The sequence below is a fragment of the Urtica dioica genome, chromosome 8 (genome assembly GCF_054948205.1).
Source record: "Urtica dioica subsp. dioica isolate 48M chromosome 8, U.dioica_male_clone48M_v1_H2, whole genome shotgun sequence".
Taxonomy (NCBI): domain Eukaryota; kingdom Viridiplantae; phylum Streptophyta; class Magnoliopsida; order Rosales; family Urticaceae; genus Urtica; species Urtica dioica.
The window spans coordinates 30,282,404-30,302,330 of record NC_142763.1 but is presented as its reverse complement, the minus strand read 5'-3'; the positions used below and the strand labels follow the sequence as shown (position 1 = coordinate 30,302,330).

Sequence of the window (19,927 nt, the reverse complement as noted above, 5' to 3'; positions counted from 1 at the left end):
CATGAAAATACTTGTTACGGCACAATAATAATAATAATTACAATTATTATTTGCCTCAAACAAACTAAAAATCATTATTATTATTATTATTAGTACGATTATTATTATCATTATTATTATTATTATTAGATGTACGATATAAATATGAAAAATGTAAGATATAAATGCCAATAACCTTAAATTTTAAATTTTCTTAATTTTAGTGCTGTGATCGCTACACTAGCTATTCAGTATTCAATATTTGGCGTTGAAAATCAAAGTGTTAATAACATTCCTGAATTAAAATTATATCAAAATACTAACATTGTTAATAATCAATCAATACGTTCCCATGCATTCAACTTTAATCAGTTTATATCCATCATTCTTTAAGATCCGCTGCTCATTAAAAACATAAATATCAGTACTTAAACACAAAAATTAAGAATAAATATATTAAAATCAGATATTGGTTAATATAAATTAGCCGTTTATAATAATTGTGCTAACACGGATTTTTCCTTGACAACAACAAAGGCCTAATCATGAGCACCATTCGTATTATCATGATGAAGCGGTGACGAATGCAACGAATGTGTGACTCAAACTAAAGTAAAATATTTTTCTTTTCACTGCCAATCCATCTATTTTATATTAAAATATTAGCATCAAGGAGTACATATTTATTTGGCACTCTTTTTATGTGACCTAAAAGTGTGTAATGAGTGTTCAACATGGTGAGGACCACCACACCAGAATATTGTAGTATGAGCTCAAGAATCTTTCCCATGTTTCATGTAAATGGTCTTTCCAATGAGAAAATGGGACCAGTGACACCAAGTATATATGTGACATATATTTGAGAGTTAGAGAAAAGGTAAAAAAAGTGCACGCGCAAAAATAATCTGCACAAATGTGATAAGGTCCACTATATTAAAGGTTATATGGTTGATTAATAAGCTATGTTATCTGTAATTAATTAGCTAGTTTTTTTATAAGTACTTAATTAGCCTAGTTTGATATATAGGTAAAAAAATAAAAAATAAATTAAAAAAAAAAAATATAAAAAAAATCTATTTTGCAATTGTGAAAGTGAGAGCATGCAGATTTTAAGCATTTTTTTGTTAGCTTGCCAGTCCACTATTTAATTTTGTTTTCAATATAATACGGTTGATAATAAATGCCTATATGATCGCCTCTATAGTCTATATAGCGCTTTTACTACCATTTACCCTGTATAGTCATAAGTAGCTAATATCTAGTTACGGTATAAGCTGCAATATAATAAAAAGGCAATTAAGCTAGTAACTCAATAGCTCACTTTCATTTCAAAAAAATAATCAAAATTTTTATTTTATAAAAAAAATAGTCCATCAAACTCACAGTAAATTAGTTAATTAAAAAATAAATTTAATTTACTCTTTAGTTAATTAAGTTACTGCTGACTTGGTGAGCTATTTTTTTTAACAAAATAAGATTTTTGCTAAAATTTTAAAAGAAATAAGAAATTGACTAATTACAACAAATTTTTCATATAGCAATAGCATTTATTTTCATTACTTTAATTATTGACGTTGTTAATTGCCTATTTATCATTTTTCGTCTCTGACCCATCAACCAGTGTTTATTATGTCTTGTCCATGTTTTGGATAAACTAGTACAAATAAGCGAAAAATTCAATATGAATTTCCATGATATATAAGGATAATTTATTGGGAACCAGCCTTTTAATCAAAGACACGACGATTTTGATATTTCTCTTAAATGTGAAACCATGATGGATGGACACCTTGTTACCTTTTCTTGTTTCATAATTTGAAATGAAAACACATTCAGATTAACATCCTATGGAAACAGTGACGTTTTTACGGTTCAAAAATGTGAAGTAAGATAAAATTATGTAGAAGAAAGTAGGGAAGATTTCGAATTTTATGCGATATGCGAACCAAGTTTTATCCAGCCCAATCAGTTTGTTCTAACATATTCATAATGACTAGGCCCAAACAATCACAAAGCTTGAAATCAAGAGAAACAATAAAGGGGAACATCCACAAATATTTTATTTGAAGATGGTGATTCATTCATAAATATCTCATTATTTTCAAATTTCAGATAATTTTACTGTTATTTTATATGAAACTGTAAAAAACTAATAAAAATATAAACTAAACTGTAAACATTAAAAAAAAATCGTAAACAGGAAAGAAAAAACTATATAAATAAGGTGTTGTCAGAATAAAATGAGACTTTCTTAAAATAGGAACGAGAAGTTGGATATTCATAGAAATAGTTTAGAAAATAAGGCATAGCTCGGTTAATTTCTACAACAATAAATGGGTTCTAAGACGATAATCTCTTTCGTTTTGCTATGTATATACCTTAAAAAATACAATTTTTTTTAATCAATTTTCTAATTGTCAGGTTTATTATCATGTTTTGGCATCCAATAAGGATATTTTAACACAGAACTTATACACAGTGTTGGTCTAACAGACACTCAAAACTAACTGAAAGATAGAAGGTCAATCATATTAGCATTACAGTATTATTATTGCTATAATTATTAGATAATGTTTTTTTTTAGTCTTTTCCCTATTCCTTTGAGTTTGCTTTAGGTTAAATTACTCACTCTTGTAATTCTGATCATTACATTATTATCAACTCGCTTCAAATCTCTAAATCATCAAGTGGAACGAGAGATGTTGTATATTGCTTTTCCAAGCGCCTAAAGTTGGAAGGTAGGAACTAGGAAGCCTCTTTCAGTGGCGACGAGAGTCGATGGGACAAGTTCAAGCGCTCGGGGGAGCCAATTTTCAAATACTGAGGCGTGGGCCGAGTTATTTAATTCGGTGGGGACCATGATATGTATCGGATGATACAATGTCAATCATGAAGAACCTCACATGTGCACGAGAGTGTACTGAATGTTTGTTAGGGGAGACTGCCAAAAACTGCTTTTTTTTTTGTTTGGTTCATGACATGTTACGTTACTTCCGCTGAACCATCTAGACCTTGTTGATTTCAGTAGATCGACTCAGTTGAGTTTAGACCCTGATCGTAGATCTGACTTTGAAGAATGGACTAGGTCATCCGTGCACAAATTGGTCGACAATTGCAATCTTTCCCCTGAGCCCAAGACTGGCACCTCACGGAATAATTAGTTGAAGTGGTCCTTATGGAGAAGGTTTGCCAAAAGTATAAAATTAGCGCCTCACGGTCTTATGGGAGTGACCCATATTTTGGTGACACACATATCTTAGACCTTCTCGACTACAACTACTCAATCATCTCTAAAGATTGCAATGATCCTCTTCAACCTCAGTCCACTCATGTTCGTAAGTCTATATATGATTAATAAATAATTTACAATGCTATTATATGTAATTAGATATATAATTAATGGATATCAAACTAAGAAACTTAATCTAAAATTATATTCGTAGAATATTTTCTTTAGTGTAATATGATGTGGTATTATTACATTGGAACAATATAAAAAAAAATTTGAACAAATTATATTATATTTGGTGTAAAAATTGCACTAAAAGAGTGTTATTATTGGAGATGTTATGTATACATTGTTTTATGTAAAATAGATTCCATTAATTAAGGATAATTCTAGCTTAATTATTCCGCGTGTTAGTTATTTGATTAGTTAACCAAAATTATTATGTAATTTTCATAAATTTTTAGTAGCTATATGGCTACAGTCCTTATAAAATGATCAAACTTGGTATTCAAGGTTAAAATGGTAGTTATATCACCAATTATGGCTATGCTTGTACACTTTTGGTCAAGTTAAACGATAAAGTACCGTACCCTTCGAGTCGGTACCGAACTGCATGAGCTATTGAATATGAGATCTCTGTAAGGAAGAAGAGAAGAGAAGAAGAGAGATTTCAGAGTAGAACTTTGTAAAAAAAAGACAAAAGAAAAAAAAAATTCATTCATCAAAATCGAGAGTGAAAAGTACAAATCCCTATTTAAGTACAAGATGTCGGTAAAGGTATTAATTAGACTCAACATACCAAGTCACAGAAAACGACTGGTCGTTGGACTAATTAAAAAAAATGACATGAGTAAAACGACATGAAATAAAGCTTTTCATAATTGGGTTGTGCGAGTCACAAGTTAATCCATTCTTCAATAACCCAAACGCTGAATCTAAGCTCCAATAATCTCCCTCAAGATGAAATGAAGATATTGTTCAAGTTCATCTTGGACATGAGATGCTGCAACGCCAGCGAAGCCAAGGGCTTCGTAAAGACGTCAACGATTTGGTGCTGAGTACGAATAGGAAGAAGTTTTTCCAATCCACTTAGCAAATGATCTCTAACAAAATGAAAATCTATTTCAATATGTTTGGTCCTTTCGTGATATGTTGGATTCGAGGCTATATGCATAGCATCCTGATTGTCACAACATATCACGGATGATGACGAACTAGCAATCTGGAAATCCTTCCTTAGCTGCTGCAACAAGAGAACCTCACTCATTGTCGTTGCTAACGACATGTATCCCACTTTTGCATAGCTTCTAGACACCGTTGATTGCTTTTTTTGATTTCCATACTACGAGTGCATCACCTATAAAAACACAATAACCAATCATTGATCAACTAGTATCAAGGCACGTGACCTAATCACCATCAGAAAAAGCTCGGATTGAGTTGTAGAATTAGATGGATAAAATAATCCTAATTCTAAATTAACCTTGACATATCGAAAAAGATGATGTACGGCTTGCAAGAGTGGGTACTTGAACGAGTGACTTAACGAATGCATTGCATAAGTTATGTCTGGCCTTGTTATAGTAAAAATATAACAACCTTCCAATCAACCTCTTATACTGCTTAACATCTCTCTGAGGTCTTTCAAACAAAGACAAAGGAAAAGTTCTCGAACACAAGGTTCAAAAGTTCCTGAAAAATTAGAAAACAAGCTCAAAAATACTATGAAAGTTTTTAGAACCTTATTTCATATTTTACGGTTACAAGAAAATTAAGAAAATTATTTTACATGAGGAATGGTAAAAGTGCCAAAATTTCAATGAAACGAGCAGAAGTCAAACGGGGGGGGGGGGGGGGGGGGGGGGGGGGTTATGAAAATTACGTGAGTCATCATAAATGAGTGTAGTGTTGTCATTTGGAGAGATTTGGGTTGATGTGTTTACAAAAGAAAAAAGGGGTCCCAAGGGAAATTTTGAAGAAATTGGAACTAAAATGAAAAATTACCAAAACTCTTGGACAAAACCTAGATTCTCTAATTTTACTTCACTTTACTCTTGAAAAGAAGTTTAGAGAGAAAGTGATACAAATTTTTTGAGAAAGAAAGAGCACAAGTTGGCAGGGAATGGATCTCAACGAATTTCTCTTGAGTCAAGGTAAAGGCTTCTTGTTCTTTTTTGCTTCATGTGTTTTGTTTGAAACCCATGTGTGGATATTATAAAGATTTTGATTATTGGTTTTAGAAATAAAATTGGGGATTTTTAATTTCTAGGGTTTGGGTTTTTGCCATGAATTGGTGTCTGATTCGATGATGATTTAATGATGGGTCTTGATAGATTACTTCATGTGATTCAGTTTCTCTCTTTGATCATGAGTTAAAATTTGATTTGATGAGTATTTTTTTTTTAATATGTTAATGCTTGTTTTCGTCTAAAATTAAAGTTTGTTAATCCGGGTCTTTGGTGTGGAGGATGAACACAAAAATTTGGAGCTTATCTGGAGAATGACTGACTTGGATGTGCTCAGATACCACATTGTGACGCCCGCCCCCTAAGAGCTTATCTCTTGCTCTCTAAGAAACGTGCGTCAGCTTCTCTTTTATAGTTTTACGAAAAAAAAATTGTACTTTTAAAAAGAACTCAAACTAGATATAGAAACTAGTTTATGGAAATATATGTATAACAATTTGACGCACGTCCATTAAAGAGTAAGAGATAAGCTCATTTAAGACATGATCATAGTCAGGTTCCGATCTTAGCCTTTTTTTGAACAAGGACACCGTCATGATAGACGGTCTATGGAATGTCCAAGGGATCACATACTCTTTGACGTAAGAGGCCCTCTAGTTTCATGTGTTGAAGGACTCTCCCGAATTCATTTTTATCTATGAATCTAAAAGTGGTGAATATATTGAGATCCATTTAAAGATTCCATATCAAAGCTAAAATGACGACTGGTGATGAGGATAATTGACATTTGTATGGATATTTATGGAAATCCCGTCGTGGATCTTTAAAAAATTACGTATAAGTTGTTAAAAATGGTGCGTGAGCTTTCTTTGGGACCATAGATGTGCGATGGGGGTAATACTAACATTTTCGTAGAAGGGCCTTGGATGAGTGAAACTTGGAGGCCCTTGGTTTTAACGTTGATCCTTTTACATGGAGACAAATAATCGGCGATGATTCTATTCTTAGCTCTTAGATTAGTGTGTGGCGAATAACGATTAGGTTGAGGCTTTTTCCTTGATGGTTCTCCAACACTTAGATCTTTTTACGTCCAATCATCGTCCCATCATTGTTACGATTGAAGGGAAAAGGTCGGCCTTTTTTAGTACTACTCAGAGGTTAATGTTTTAAGTGGCTTGGTGCGATGAAGACGGGTATGAAAAAATCATTGGAGAGAAATAGACGTCTAGTGAGTGTCTGAAGGCCCTAGCAAGCGGGGGAGAAAAAAAATACATATATTTGAAATGGGATTAAGAAGCAAAGACGGGTTTTAGATTCTCTCAATGTCTCAGATTTAACTTTTTTGTGCGGAGGCGTCTTGGGTCAAAGAGTAAAAGAGAAAAAGTTGAATACCTTGTTTTATAAGGAAGCACTCTATTGAAGACAAAAGAGCCGGTTGAGTGGCTCTAGAATGTGGATAATGAGCTCTTAACGAAAAAAGAAAAATTAGATTATGGGCTCTTATACGAGAATCATGTTTGAATTGAGGACCTTGTGGGAGTGAAAGATATTATTCTAGTTGCTTTATGGAGTTTTTTGTTTTTGTTGAGAAGTCCGAACTCTCTTGAGGTGGGATTATATACGAGTTTTTGTCTTTGGTCATCTCCAACGAAGCAAAGCGATGAGGTTCAAGACACATTTTTTAAATTGATCCAATAAAGACTCCGAGTAAAGACAGATTCTCCGAGATGTGTTTTCAGAAGCACCATGGTATGGTAAACAATGGTTTAACTTAGTGTGGTTGGAGATTTTGAATGACGATGCACAACTTTAGAGTGTAAAGATTCAAAAGCCCATCCAAAAGCTTAAAGTATTCATTCAGATCATCGACCTGCAGAGCTTGCTCCGAGTAGCGATTAATAAAATCCTTTAATGACTCATCATGGGCCTGTCTTACCGCTAACAACCTTTCTTTGGGAGTTTTTCCCGAGCAGGAACCGACAAACTGTTCCATGAACTTTCTGGATAACTGCTTCCAAGATCCTATAGAGTTTGGCTTAAGCTTCCTGTACCACCTTTTGGCTGAGCCTGTTAAGGTGATAGAGAATGCCCTGCACATAACCTCTGGTCCTGCTCCTTGCAACAGCATCCAAGACGAGAAAGTGTCTAGATGGTCTCCTGGGTCGGTCTTCCCATCGTAAACAGGAATGCTTGGCATCCTGAAGCGATCAGGTAACAGATGTTCTAACACCCGTGCTGTGAATGAGGAGATAGTCTCTCCGACCTTTGGGATAGACTCCTTCTGGCCAAGAGCCACCTCTTCAATTCAACGCTCCAATCTTTTGAAATTCGTTTCGTTGGTGCTCGCACTGTCTTCAGTTTCTGAGCCTCCTGCGTTATTTCTGCCAATATTTGAATGACTTTTGTCCATCGAAGGCTGGTACCGATCAGAAATCTTTTGGACTGCTCATTCTCGGACTCAGAGTCGTCATCTATCCTCTCATACCGATCTTTAGCGTGTTTCCGAGGTTTCTTAACCTGCGGATCCTGCCCAACGGGTTCTTTCCCTGATCGGTGTGAGGGTTCCTCATCTGGGATCACCACTGCGCTTCGCAGTGTGACTCTCCTCGCCTGCAACCTTCTCTTCAGCTCCCTGTTATTCGCCTCTAAGACCGAAAGACGCTCTTGCATCTATCTGAATTGTTCTTCGAGACTAGGTTTCGGGAGAAGTTCAGCTATTTCTTCCAAGGTGAGAGGCAAGGTGCGATTGTGGTGCTCTATCTCTGTCTCCTGGTTGGAGACGGCGTTCATGGGTGTGGATGAACTAGCCATATTCTTTAGCTTCTAGCCTCATCCTTCTAGCGCCAACTGTTAACCTGTAAAATTAGTACAACAATATCATAAGAAAATACACAGGCTCCGAGTACAAGGACTCCGAGTACTGATATGATTTAGGCAAGACTTTCTCTTTATACTGACGAATCTAATACAAGAGAGCAATGTTTACAAGGGGTTCTAAGTAGAAGAAAGCAAGAAAGACGTAAATTTTTTTTGTCTCCCCTGAGAATCTTTGTAGCTTCCTATTTATACCCGTCTGGGGTTGCTTCCTTTACCACATGGTCGTGGGCTCTGCCGGTTATTCTAGTGAACGTGGGGTGATCAATCCCACGTTCTTGGTGGTTTTTTGGTAACTGCCGCTTTCCTCTCGCAGAGGTGGACGGTTACTACTCTCTGTATGATTTTGGAACCGTTGAGGTGTGCGTTTTAGGAATTTGAAACATGTTTTCTTTTGGTTTGACTAGTCTTTGACATACGGTCTTCTCTTCTCTCCGAAGTTCTGATCGGTAGGTTTCGTTCTTACCTTATGAACGGATCGTTCCTTTTCAATGGTTAGCTCTTTGGTCTATTTACTTGAGCTCGGTGCTGGAGTTTGTCTACTGCTCGGGATTCCAACTAATATACTCGGTGCTCGACCAAATTATCCCGTAACAGCAGCCCTCTAGTTACTTAGTATTTTTAGCAAAAATGGTAAGGAACTATCTCGGCGGAATAAAAGGCCGTGTTCATCTTTGCTTTTCTGCTCGTCTTGGTGTGTTCCGAGTAAGAGCCCTACATTCTTCTTTTGTTTGAGGTGACGTTTGGTTTTGATCGTACTGAATCGTTACGTTGCTTCGCTTCGACGGTCAGATCCGAGTGGCTTCTTGGGCACACTTAATCTGAGCCGTTCGCTTTCTTTATGTAAGGCTTTTCCTGAGATTTTGGATTCATTTCGCATTTCCTCCCAAATTTTACTCTCGGCGCGTTCTCGGCTTGATCTGCCTATTCGGAATGTGACCCAGCTTACTCGTCTGCTATCCGAATTTTCCGACCTTCAATATTTTGGGTAGGATTTCTTCGCTTTTAACCTGATATTTTCCCTGCCTATGGTTGTTGCTCTGTGATCTGCGTTTATCTTCATATCATTTCTCGTATTCGGACCCTCCGGACTTTGGGGATCATAGTTTCTCAACTTCCTTAGGGACATGGGAGGACTTGCACGTCCTGACCTGAGTTACGACCCTCGTGTCGTTCGGCGATCGGAGCCTGACCCCGATCATGTTATCCTGTCGGATGGATCCAAATTTCCTTTCCTCAGGAGTCGCGTTTGGTATCATATCCCGGAGATCGGATGGGATCGTCTCGTAATAGCTTATGATGAATCATGCGTGTACCCCAGTCTCAGGTCTGAGGGGGTCGATAACGAAGAAAGGGTTTTTGACTCGTCTTCCCTGTCGTGTAGGGAGACCATGGTCTTGGAGATATCGTCATCGTCTGCTTCTTCGGGGGGAAGCGAGTCGGAGTCTCGTGATACGATGAGCCCTTCTCCTTCGCTGGTCCGAGAAGGGGCAGATCCTCAAGGTGCTCCAGGTCCGAGCGGGAGGACTTTTGGGGTAGATCTTCCGGAGGAGGAAGATGAGGCCCTGATTTTTGAACGGAAGGAAGGCCAGTTTTCGGCCAAAATATGGACTTCTCGGGTTACCGAGAAATATATACAAGACTTGACAGAGGAATTCGAGATCGCAGATGGGATCATCATCTCGGCTCCTTCAGAGGACGAGAAGGCTGACCAGCCTCCTGCCGGGAAGATAGCATTTAATAAGGCTATCTTGAACGTGATCGGAGGATTGCCGATGCATCCCTTTATATCTCAGTTCCTCTCCGACCTCGGATGCTCTCCTACTCAGCTTCTCCCTAATGTTTATAAGATTTTTTTCGGGATGGCTGTTTTGTAGGCAAAAATTTAGAATCGTCCCGTCACTCTAGAGGACTTTTCTCAGTATTACTCGCTCAAGTCGGCTCCGGGGCAGCACGGTTATTACTATGCTCGGGCCCATGACGAAAAATCTAGAATCGTCACTCGTCTTCCTTCCAGTCAGAAGAATTGGAAGGATTACTTCTTTTGGATTGAGGGGAATGCTTTCTACGAGAGATGCCCAATAAACGCTTCGTTCTCGGAACTGGGTGTGACTCTAGTTCAAAAATTTTCCTTTTTTTTTTTGTCAGATTTCTTATCTGGTTTCTTTACATATTCTATGTTTGGTCCCAGGTTCTCTTCCGCAATATTCCGAGGAGGAGTGACCACTTCATTCCGAGATTTTTGATATTTCGGAGGCTGATCGGTCGACTTTTGTGTTGTCGGACCCAGACTTACTCGACTAGTATTACTATTATCCATATTCAAGTAAGCATTTTATTTATTTTTTATCAAATCAAATACGTTCCAATTTTCTCTTGTTCTTACTTTTGTTTTCTTAACAGAGATTGCACAGATGGCGAAGAAGAGAGCCGCTCCCGAACAAGTCCCTCTTAACCCGAAACGTACTAAGGCTTCCAAGGCTTCAGCTGCGGGTAAGCGGGCGACTCCATCTTCTTCGAAGGTCTCGGAACATCCGAGCTCTTCTCTGAGGAAAAGCCTGATTGAGCCTTCTTCAGCATCCGACCACCTGACTCCGATCGTCACCTTCCTTCACGAGCATCTCCATGCCGAGAAGGTCCAGGCGGTCCTGGAGTCTGAGCCTCTAGAGAGGCTTAACCAAGTCACCGACTCCGTGGTTTCGGTACGTTTTTATTTATCTAGTCGGTATCTCTTTTCTTTCCTTGTATTATTTTTGTAGCTGACCTTTATGATCACCACAGAGCTTTGTTGGTGTGGTCGGCCTCGTCGGATTACTAGGTTCCGAGCTCACATCTTTGAGGCAACGGAACGATCGCTTTCTCAAGGAGAGGAACGCGGCTAGGGACGAAGTGGCGAAGGTTCGGTCAGAGCTTGCGCAGAAATTCCAAGCAGATCTCGAGGCTGCTCGCTTGGCGGCGGTGGAATAGTACAAAGCTTCCGAGGATTATCGCAACATGCGCGATGATCTTTATACCGCTGGGATAAACGAAGCTGTTCGGATCCTCGGTCCGAAGAATCCTACTTTGGATACTACGGATCTTGATGAGGATTCGGAGTCAAGAGCTAGCGACGACCTGGAGGGAGGAGGCGATTAGGGCAAGGAGTTTTATTTTTATTCTTTTTTTTTTTGCTAACCCGTTTGGGTCTTGAACAATTGATCCGTGGTCGGATCCTTTTAATGTGTAATTTTTTCCTTCTTGGGTTTTGAGATAATTTCTTCGTGGTCGGAGCTTATTTTATTTATGTTTGTGAATTCAGCGAAGATAAAGACCAAGTAACAAGAGCTAAGTACTGAACATAACGATGTAATTAATGAACTTAAGTTTTCTGTTCTCAAAGAAAAATTTAAAGATATCTAAGGTTGTTTGAATTTTATGTACGTAGCCTTCCTGCCCTGAAGTTTATTTTGTTGAATTAGTTTAAAAGACATGCTTCTGGGTACCGAGTAAAACAACATGAATAAAAAGGAATATATACTATTAAAAATCAAAAGTGTATGCGACCAAGCCGCTTTTTAAATTTGAAAGTACAATGTATGCGACCAAGCCGCTTTTTAAATTCGAAAGTACAATGCATGCGACCAAGCCGCTTTGTGAATTAAAAATTGAAGTGTTTAGACAAAGAAATGGCGAAGATGCTCGGCATTCCAAGGATTTTTCTCCATTTCACCACTCAATCGTTGTAATCGGTATGCCCCGTTTCCGAAGTCTTCTCGGATGATGTAGGGTCCTTCCCAATTTGCGCCAAAGGCCCCGTCTTGTTGGATTTTGGTGTGAAGAAAAACCCTTCTGAGGACTTTGTCGCCGATCTTGAACGATCTTGGTCGGACTTTCCTGTTGAAATACCGAGTAACTTTCTGTTGGTTAGCAAGATTTATTAATCTAGCTTTTTCTCTTTTTTCTTCAAGTAAGTCTAGGTTAATTTTTAAGATTTCATTATTTACCTCCGTGGAGTAGTTTTCTCTTCTCACTGTTGGTATCATAATATCGGTCGGAATACCCGCGTCGGAACCGTATGCGAGAGAGAAAGGCGTATCGCCAGTTGCGAAGTGCTCGGTGGTTCTGTATGACCAGAGAACCTCTTGAAGCATATCTACCCATTCTGATTTCTGCTCGTCCAGCTTTGTCTTTAGACCGTGTTTTATGGTCTTGTTGACGGCTACCACCAATCCGTTGGATTGAGGTCGGACTGGAGTAGAAAAAACTTTGTTAATGCCATATTTTTCGCAAAAATTTTTGAAAGAGTCACAGTCAAACTGAGTTCCGTGGTCGGATACAATTTTGACTGGGATCCCAAATCGAGTAATGATGTTTTTCCATACAAATTTTTCGATAGCATGAGCGGTTATTTTGTTTAAGGGTTCAGCTTCAACCCATTTTGAAAAATAATCGATTGCTACTATTGCGTACCTGCATCCACCCCGGCCTGTTGGCAATGCTCCGATTAGATCTATTCCCCATTCTGCGAATGGAATCGGGCACGAGAGGGTGATAAGAGGATTAGGAGGGAGCCTTGGGACGTTAGAGAATTTGTGGCACTTGACGCATCTTTGTGTCATGCGTCGGGCATCGGCTTTCAATGTTGGCCAGTAGAGTCCTTGCCGGATAATCTTCTGTGCTAGTGTCTCGCATCCGATGTGGCTTCCGCATATCCCCTCTTGGATTTCTTTGAGAGCGTACTCGGCTTTATCTTCGTCCAGACATTTGAGGAGGGCCTGAGAAAATCCTCTTTTGTAGAGATTTTGACCCTCTAAGAAATACCGAGCAACTCTGAATTTCAAACTTCTGGCCTCATTCTTATCCATGGACAAAGCTCCATGCTTCAAGTACTCCTTAATCGGAGTTTGCCACGACTCTCGGTGGTCGATCTGAAGCACAAGAGGGGTCTGCTCGATGCTAGACTGCCCAACTTTGATCACTGGGATTGACTCCGAGTCGGATCCTTGGGTGGCCAATTTTGCTAAAGAATCAGCCTCTTCATTCATGGCTCTAAGGATTTGAGTGATTTCGCAGAGCTCGAATTCATTTGCCAGGCTTCTGGCCTTCTCGGCATATAGCGACATTTTTTTTTTGCCTTTTGCCTGAAATTCATATTTCATTTGATTAACAATTAACTGAGAATCCGAGTATACTTTGAGTTTTTGATTTCTAAATCTTTTGCTATTTGAAGTCCATGTATCATGGCTTCGTACTCGGCTTCATTGTTTGATGCGTTGAAATCGAATTTTAGAGCAAATTTTACCTTATCTTCTTTTGGGCTGGTCAGTGCGATCCCGACTCCGGATCCCTTTTCGTTCGCTGCTCCATCTACGTGCATTTCCCAAATTGGGAAATCTACTGGTCTGTACGTGAATTCCGCGATGAGATCAGCTACTGCTTGTCCTTTAATTGCTGGTCGGGGCGGAAATGTATATCGTATTGTGTCAGCTCGATCGACCATTTCATTAATCTTCCGGACACATCAGGTTTCTGCCGCACTTGGCAGAGCGGAAAATTGGTTAGGACTGTGATCGGATGTGCGAGGAAATAGTGCTTCAGCTTCCGAGACGTGGTAATGAGGGCGAAGGCTAGCTTCTCTAGTTCCGGGTATCTCCCTTCCGCCTCGTTAAGATGTCGCGAAGTATAATAAACCGGGACTTGGTTTTTTCCCTCATTTTTTATTAATGCTGAGCTGACTGCGTGCTCTGATACTGCTAAGTAAATTTCCAGATGCTCTCCTTCTTGCACTTTTCTTAAAGTCGGAGGCCATGCCAAGTGCTCCTTCAGGGACTCGAAGCTTTCGTTACATTGCTCAGTCCACTCAAATTCTTTGGAGCCTCTGAGGGCATTAAAGAAGTGAATGCTCCGATCGGTAGATCTTGAAATAAAACGACTTAGTGCAGCTATGCACCTTGTCAGCTTCTGTACTTCTTTTATGTTTCGCGGCGGTGTCATGTTCAATAGAGCTGTGATCTTCTCTAGATTTACCTCTATGCCTCGTTCATGAACGATGAAACCTAAGAATCTTCCTGCAGAAACACCGAAAGTACATTTTAGAGGATTAAGTTTCATGCGATATTGTCTCAAAATTTCGAATGATCTTATAAGATCATCTGTATGTTCACTTATTTTTCGGCTTTTAACTGGTAAGTCATCAATGTATGCTTCCATTGTGACTCCGAGTAATTCAGCAAACATACGATTTACTAATCTCTGGTATGTTGCCCCCGTATTTTTTAATCCGAAAGGCATTACTGTGTATCAGTATAGCCCCCGGTCGGTTATAAATGCTGTGTGATCCTGGCCGGGACTGTACATGGGGATTTGATTATATCCAGAATAGGCATCCATGAAGCTTAAAAGCTCGTGACCAGCTGTGGCGTCTACTAATTGATCTATTCTCGATATTGGGAAACTATCATTTGGGCAAGCCTTGTTTATATCTGTAAAATCTACACAAGTTCTCCATTTTCCGTTAGGTTTCTTGACCAGGACGGGATTTGCTACCCATTTCGGATATTTAGTTTCTTTTATCGACCTGTTAGAGATTAGTTTGTCTACTTCTTCTTTTAAGGCTATACACCTTTCGGAGTTTAAGGCTCTTCTCTTTTGCCTAATAGGTTTTTCCTTAGGGTCTATATTCAACCTATGACATGCTACTTGAGGATCTATCACTGTCATGTCGGACTGTGACCAGGCAAATATGTCTAAGCTATTAGACAAAAGAGAAATTAAATTATTTTTGGTACCTTATTCAAGATATTTTCCAATCTTGAGCTTTTTCTCAGGTTGCTTCGGACCCGGGATGACCTCCTCAATTTCATCTCCTTGGCCAATTTCTTCTCGGCTCGGAAGGCGTGGGTCGAAGTCTGAATCAATCACCATGACTTTGCGAACATCTTTGTCCTGACTTTCTTTGAGATAATTTGCATAACAGCTTCTTGCGAGAGCCCGAGTTCCCACTGCTTCGCATACTCCGTGCTCGGTAGGAAACTTCATCTTCAAATATTCTACTGAAGTGATGGCTCTGAGGGACTGCAAAGTTGGTCGGCCAATGATCGCGTTGAAAGAGGATTTCCCTGGAACCACTACCCATGGGGTGTTTGTGGTTTTACTTCTCGGGTTTTCTCCCATAGTTATCGGGATTGAGATTATCCCCTTGGGCTGGATTGAGTCCCCTGTGAAACCATAGAGATTTTCAGGAGAAGGAGCTAATGAGTCTTGCTTAAGACTCATTTTATTGAATGTGTCTTCGTAGAGCACATCAACATCACTCCCGGTATCCACTAGTATTCGATGTACATTCCTGTTTCCAATAAGAGCTGATATGACTAGTGGATCGTTGTGAGGAAACATTACCCACCGAGCATCTTCTGCCGTGAAGGTGATTGGCTCTGTGTTAGGTTTGGCTATCTTGTTTGGCCTTTGTTCGGTTGTAAACAAGATTTGTCGGGGTCTCGCGTAGGCCTCTCTTACATAGCTTTTTTGAGCACTTCTTGAATTTCCCCCCACATGAGGTCCTCCGACTATGAGTGAGATTTCTGCATATGCTTCGCCTTTTTGATCCTCTTGATCTCCTTGCTCGGCTTTTTTGAGCACTTCTTGAATTTTCCCCCATATGCTTCGGATCAAAGTTTCTATAGCTTCTTTGAGGTTGAAACAGTCAGCGGTGCGGTGGCCAATATCCGCATGGAAGGCACAATACTTTGTTTTATCTCTTTTTGAGATATTTGCTTGATCGGCCTCGGCTTAGGAAAATCTTCTTTATCCTGAGTAAGACTAAATATCTCATCTATTGGGGCATTGAGTTTATGATATTTGTCGAACTTACTGGAAAAGGGTTTCAAGGGTCCCGCTCCAGACCGACTTTTCTTAGGTGGGCGGTTATCCTCAGACTGCCGTTCCCTGTGCTCTTCTCGGTAGCTCTTTGGCGGCTTCACTTTTCTTGCTGCCAATCTTGCCTCCTCCGCGTTGATATATTTCTGAGCTCTTTTCAGGAAATCGTTGTAGTCTTTTGGACTAGTCTTCTGAAGTGACCACCAGAACTCTGATTCAATTCGGACGCCGGAGGAGATCCCCAAAAGCTTAAAGTCTTCATTCAGATCATCGACCTGCAGAGCTTGCTCCGAGTAGCGATTAATAAAATACTTTAATGACTCATCATGGGCATGTCTTACCGCTAACAACCTTTCTTTGGGAGTTTTTCCCGAGCAGGAACCGACAAACTGTTCCATGAACTTTCTGGATAACTGCTTCCAGGATCCTATAGAGTTTGGCTTAAGCTTCCTGTACCACCTTTTGGCTGAGCCTGTTAAGGTGATAGAGAATGCCCTGCACATAACCTCTGGTCCTGCTCCTTGCAACAGCATCCAAGACGAGAAAGTGTCTAGATGGTCTCCTGGGTCGGTCTTCCCATCGTAAACAGGAATGCTTGGCATCCTGAAGCGATCAGGTAACAGATGTTCTAACACCCGTGCTGTGAATGAGGAGATAGTCTCTCCGACCTTTGGGATAGACTCCTTCTGGCCAAGAGCCACCTCTTCAATTCGACGCTCCAATCTTTTGAAATTCGTTTCGTTGGTGCTCGCACTGTCTTCAGTTTCTAAGCCTCCTGCGTTATTTCTGCCAATATTTGAATGACTTTTGTCCATCGAAGGCTGGTACCGATCAGAAATCTTTTGGACTGCTCCTTCTCGGACTCAGAGTCGTCATCTATCCTCTCATACCGATCTTTAGCGTGTTTCCGAGGTTTCTTAACCTGCGGATCCTGCCCAACGGGTTCTTTCCCTGATCGGTGTGAGGGTTCCTCATCTGGGATCACCACTGCGCTTCGCAGTGTGACTCTCCTCGCCTGCAACCTTCTCTTCAGCTCCCTGTTATTCGCCTCTAAGACCGAAAGACGCTCTTGCATCTATCTGAATTGTTCTTCGAGACTAGGTTCCGGGAGAAGTTCAGCTATTTCTTCCAAGGTGAGAGGCAAGGTGCGATTGTGGTGCTCTATCTCTGTCTCCTGGTTGGAGACGGCGTTCATGGGTGTGGATGAACTAGCCATATTCTTTAGCTTCTAGCCTCCTCCTTCTAGCGCCAACTGTTGACCTGTAAAATTAGTACAACAATATCCTACGAAAATACACAGGCTCCGAGTACAAGGACTCCGAGTACTGATATGATTTAGGCAAGACTTTCTCTTTATACTGACGAATCTAATACAAGAGAGCAATGTTTACAAGGGGTTCTAAGTAGAAGAAAGCAAGAAAGACGTAAAAAAATTTTGTCTCCCCTGAGAATCTTTGTAGCTTCCTATTTATACCCGTCTGGGGTTGCTTCCTTTACCACATGGTCGTGGGCTCTGCCGGTTATTCTAGTGAACGTGGGGTGATCAATCCCACGTTCTTGGTGGTTTTTAGGTAACTGCCGCTTTCCTCTCGCAGAGGTGGACGGTTACTCTCTGTATGATTTTGGAACCGTTGAGGTGTGCGTTTTAGGAATTTGAAACATGTTTTCTTTTGGTTTGACTAGTCTTTGACCTACGGCCTTCTCTTCTCTCCGAAGTTCTGATCGGTAGGTTTCGTTCTTACCTTATGAACGGATCGTTCCTTTTCAATGGTTAGCTCTTGGGTCTATTTTACCTGAGCTCGGTGCTGGAGTTTGTCTACTGCTCGGGATTCCGACTAATATACTCGGTGCTCGACCAAATTATTCTGTAACAGTATTATTAGACATAAAATAATAAAATCTACTTACAATTTTCAAAATTTTAAGAATATATTTATATCTATTTATTTTTTTATAAAAAAAAAAAAAACTAACTCAAAATATACCAAATATATTGAAAGAATATATAAGGTATAAACGCATAATATTATTCTGCCGAAACGAATAAAGAAATTCCACACGCATTTTACATGTAACACAAAAACACACACATATACCCCTTTTGGAATCCAGAAATTCTTTTTATGTATAATAATTTTACAATTCACAACCCCTTTCTTTAAGTGTTAAAAATTAAAGCGACCCGTTAATCTCTTTGACGGTCTCTTTATTGAATACAGAAAATCTTCACCAAACATCACTCTTTTACTCTGTGGCTCTCCTCCCCATTCTTACCTGTAAAATGAAACTTTATCTGTTCTTTAATTCCGCTGACAGATTATTCCAGAATGGAAAATCACAATATTTCAACTTAATAATTATGCTGATAATATTATACACTCAAATAATAGTAAGACTAACAGATATATGCGTCTTGTTTTGGCATCAAATTTTCAAGACCGTGTCCTGAATTTAAGTATCAATATCGGCTGGCGTGTAGTAGACACACGGCAAAGCATATCTCTCATTCACATTTTGACAAACTCACATTCATGTATTATTAACGTAATAATCTCTTTATCATCCACATCCTCTCTGTGCTTAGTTGGAGTATTAAGATATAATTTAGACTAGTCGCGCCCTTAACAAACAAGTTTATTTCATCATTTAGTGTAGGGACTCAATATTCAGCCAGTGACACGTTGTGGCGGGGATAGAATCTTACCCCATGATAGCATAGATTATATATAAAAATAATAAATAGAATTTAAACTTTTGTAAGGGGGATATTAATAATTAAGGGAACATATAAGTAAAAAAATGGGATTACTATTTATCGAAAAATTAGGCAAAATTATAGTTATATTCACTTACTATTTTGACGTCTTTGTTAATCGCACTTAGTTCGTATTAAGTGTGTTTAAACTTTAAACTCTTATAATGTGTAATTTGTTTGTGTTCTCGTGAGATTACACCAAAATATTAAATATTTTCCGGACATATCATAAGCCTATTAAATATTTGAATATTTTTTGTCCTTATATAAAATTATGAATATTAAATTAAATATTTGTTTACAAGAAAAAATATAACAGTTTTTACTATTATTTAAGTTTTTCTTTTATATTACTTTTAAAACTTGCAAATTAGCTTCCTCTTAAAATTTTATTTTCATACTAACCCTTCAAAAAATGTGTAGTTCCATCACTCTATACGCACTATATTGCTCCACAATCATAGTATATAGTATACAATAAATTCTTAATATAATATTATAATGTAGCGTATCGTTGTTAGTTTATCACTTTATCTACTCAACCGACTTGGAAGCATGAAAGATAAAAGAGGCAAATATTTGAGGTAGTGTGTTAAGAAATAGTGGGAAACGAGATGGGCGTGGAGTGGAATGAGTTATGATTATGATGACACCATGTGCACTAATATTAGCCTTAAAGATAAATTGAATTGGTCTCTCTCTCTCTCTCTCTCTCTGCTTTCTTCACGCGGGAATTTTCTTCATGACTCACTCAGTCTATGTTCTTCTTCTTCTTCTTTTTAACCTGCCTAAATATTTATCTAGTCAAAAACGACAACCAAAAATATTGACCTTGACCTTTTACTAGAGTCTTAATATTGATTAATTGAAGAAATACCGTACCGTCTTCCCTTTCTCTTGTACTCCACGGAACTAAAGCACACAAAAACATTGCTTATTAGACCCGTAATATTGCGGTAACGTGTTTGGATTTAATTGTGAATGGAATAATAAGAGTATTGATAGTTGATACCACCATACACCAAAGCAATTTAGATAACATGGATTGAA

The 19,927-nt window shown here is 39.0% G+C and overlaps 1 protein-coding gene across 1 annotated transcript; it reads right to left on the bottom strand.

Annotated features, from left to right (window-relative positions):
- Nucleotides 1-11,626: 11,626 nt before the first annotated feature.
- On the bottom strand, nucleotides 11,627-13,370 carry LOC149389102 (uncharacterized). The gene is made up of 4 exons (XM_089622562.1): nucleotides 12,728-13,370; nucleotides 12,252-12,496; nucleotides 12,093-12,164; nucleotides 11,627-11,635 (listed from the first exon to the last, which is right to left on the bottom strand). Exons 1-4 carry the CDS (start codon nucleotides 13,368-13,370, stop codon nucleotides 11,627-11,629), a joined length of 969 nt encoding a protein of 322 aa, XP_089478688.1.
- Between the last annotated feature and the right edge of the window lie 6,557 nt (nucleotides 13,371-19,927).

What these genes read in the sequence shown, in the direction of transcription:
- LOC149389102 (XM_089622562.1), bottom strand. Translation starts at nt 13,370, where the DNA reads ATGTCGCTATATGCCGAGAAGGCCAGAAGCCTGGCAAATGAATTCGAG. An exon ending in AGCATTGCCAACAGGCCGGG is followed by an intron (nt 12,497 to 12,727) that starts GTGGATGCAGGT and finishes TTTCTACTCCAG; the next exon opens with TCCGACCTCAATCCAACGGA. An exon ending in GAGAAAACTACTCCACGGAG is followed by an intron (nt 12,165 to 12,251) that starts GTAAATAATGAA and finishes GCTAACCAACAG; the next exon opens with AAAGTTACTCGGTATTTCAA.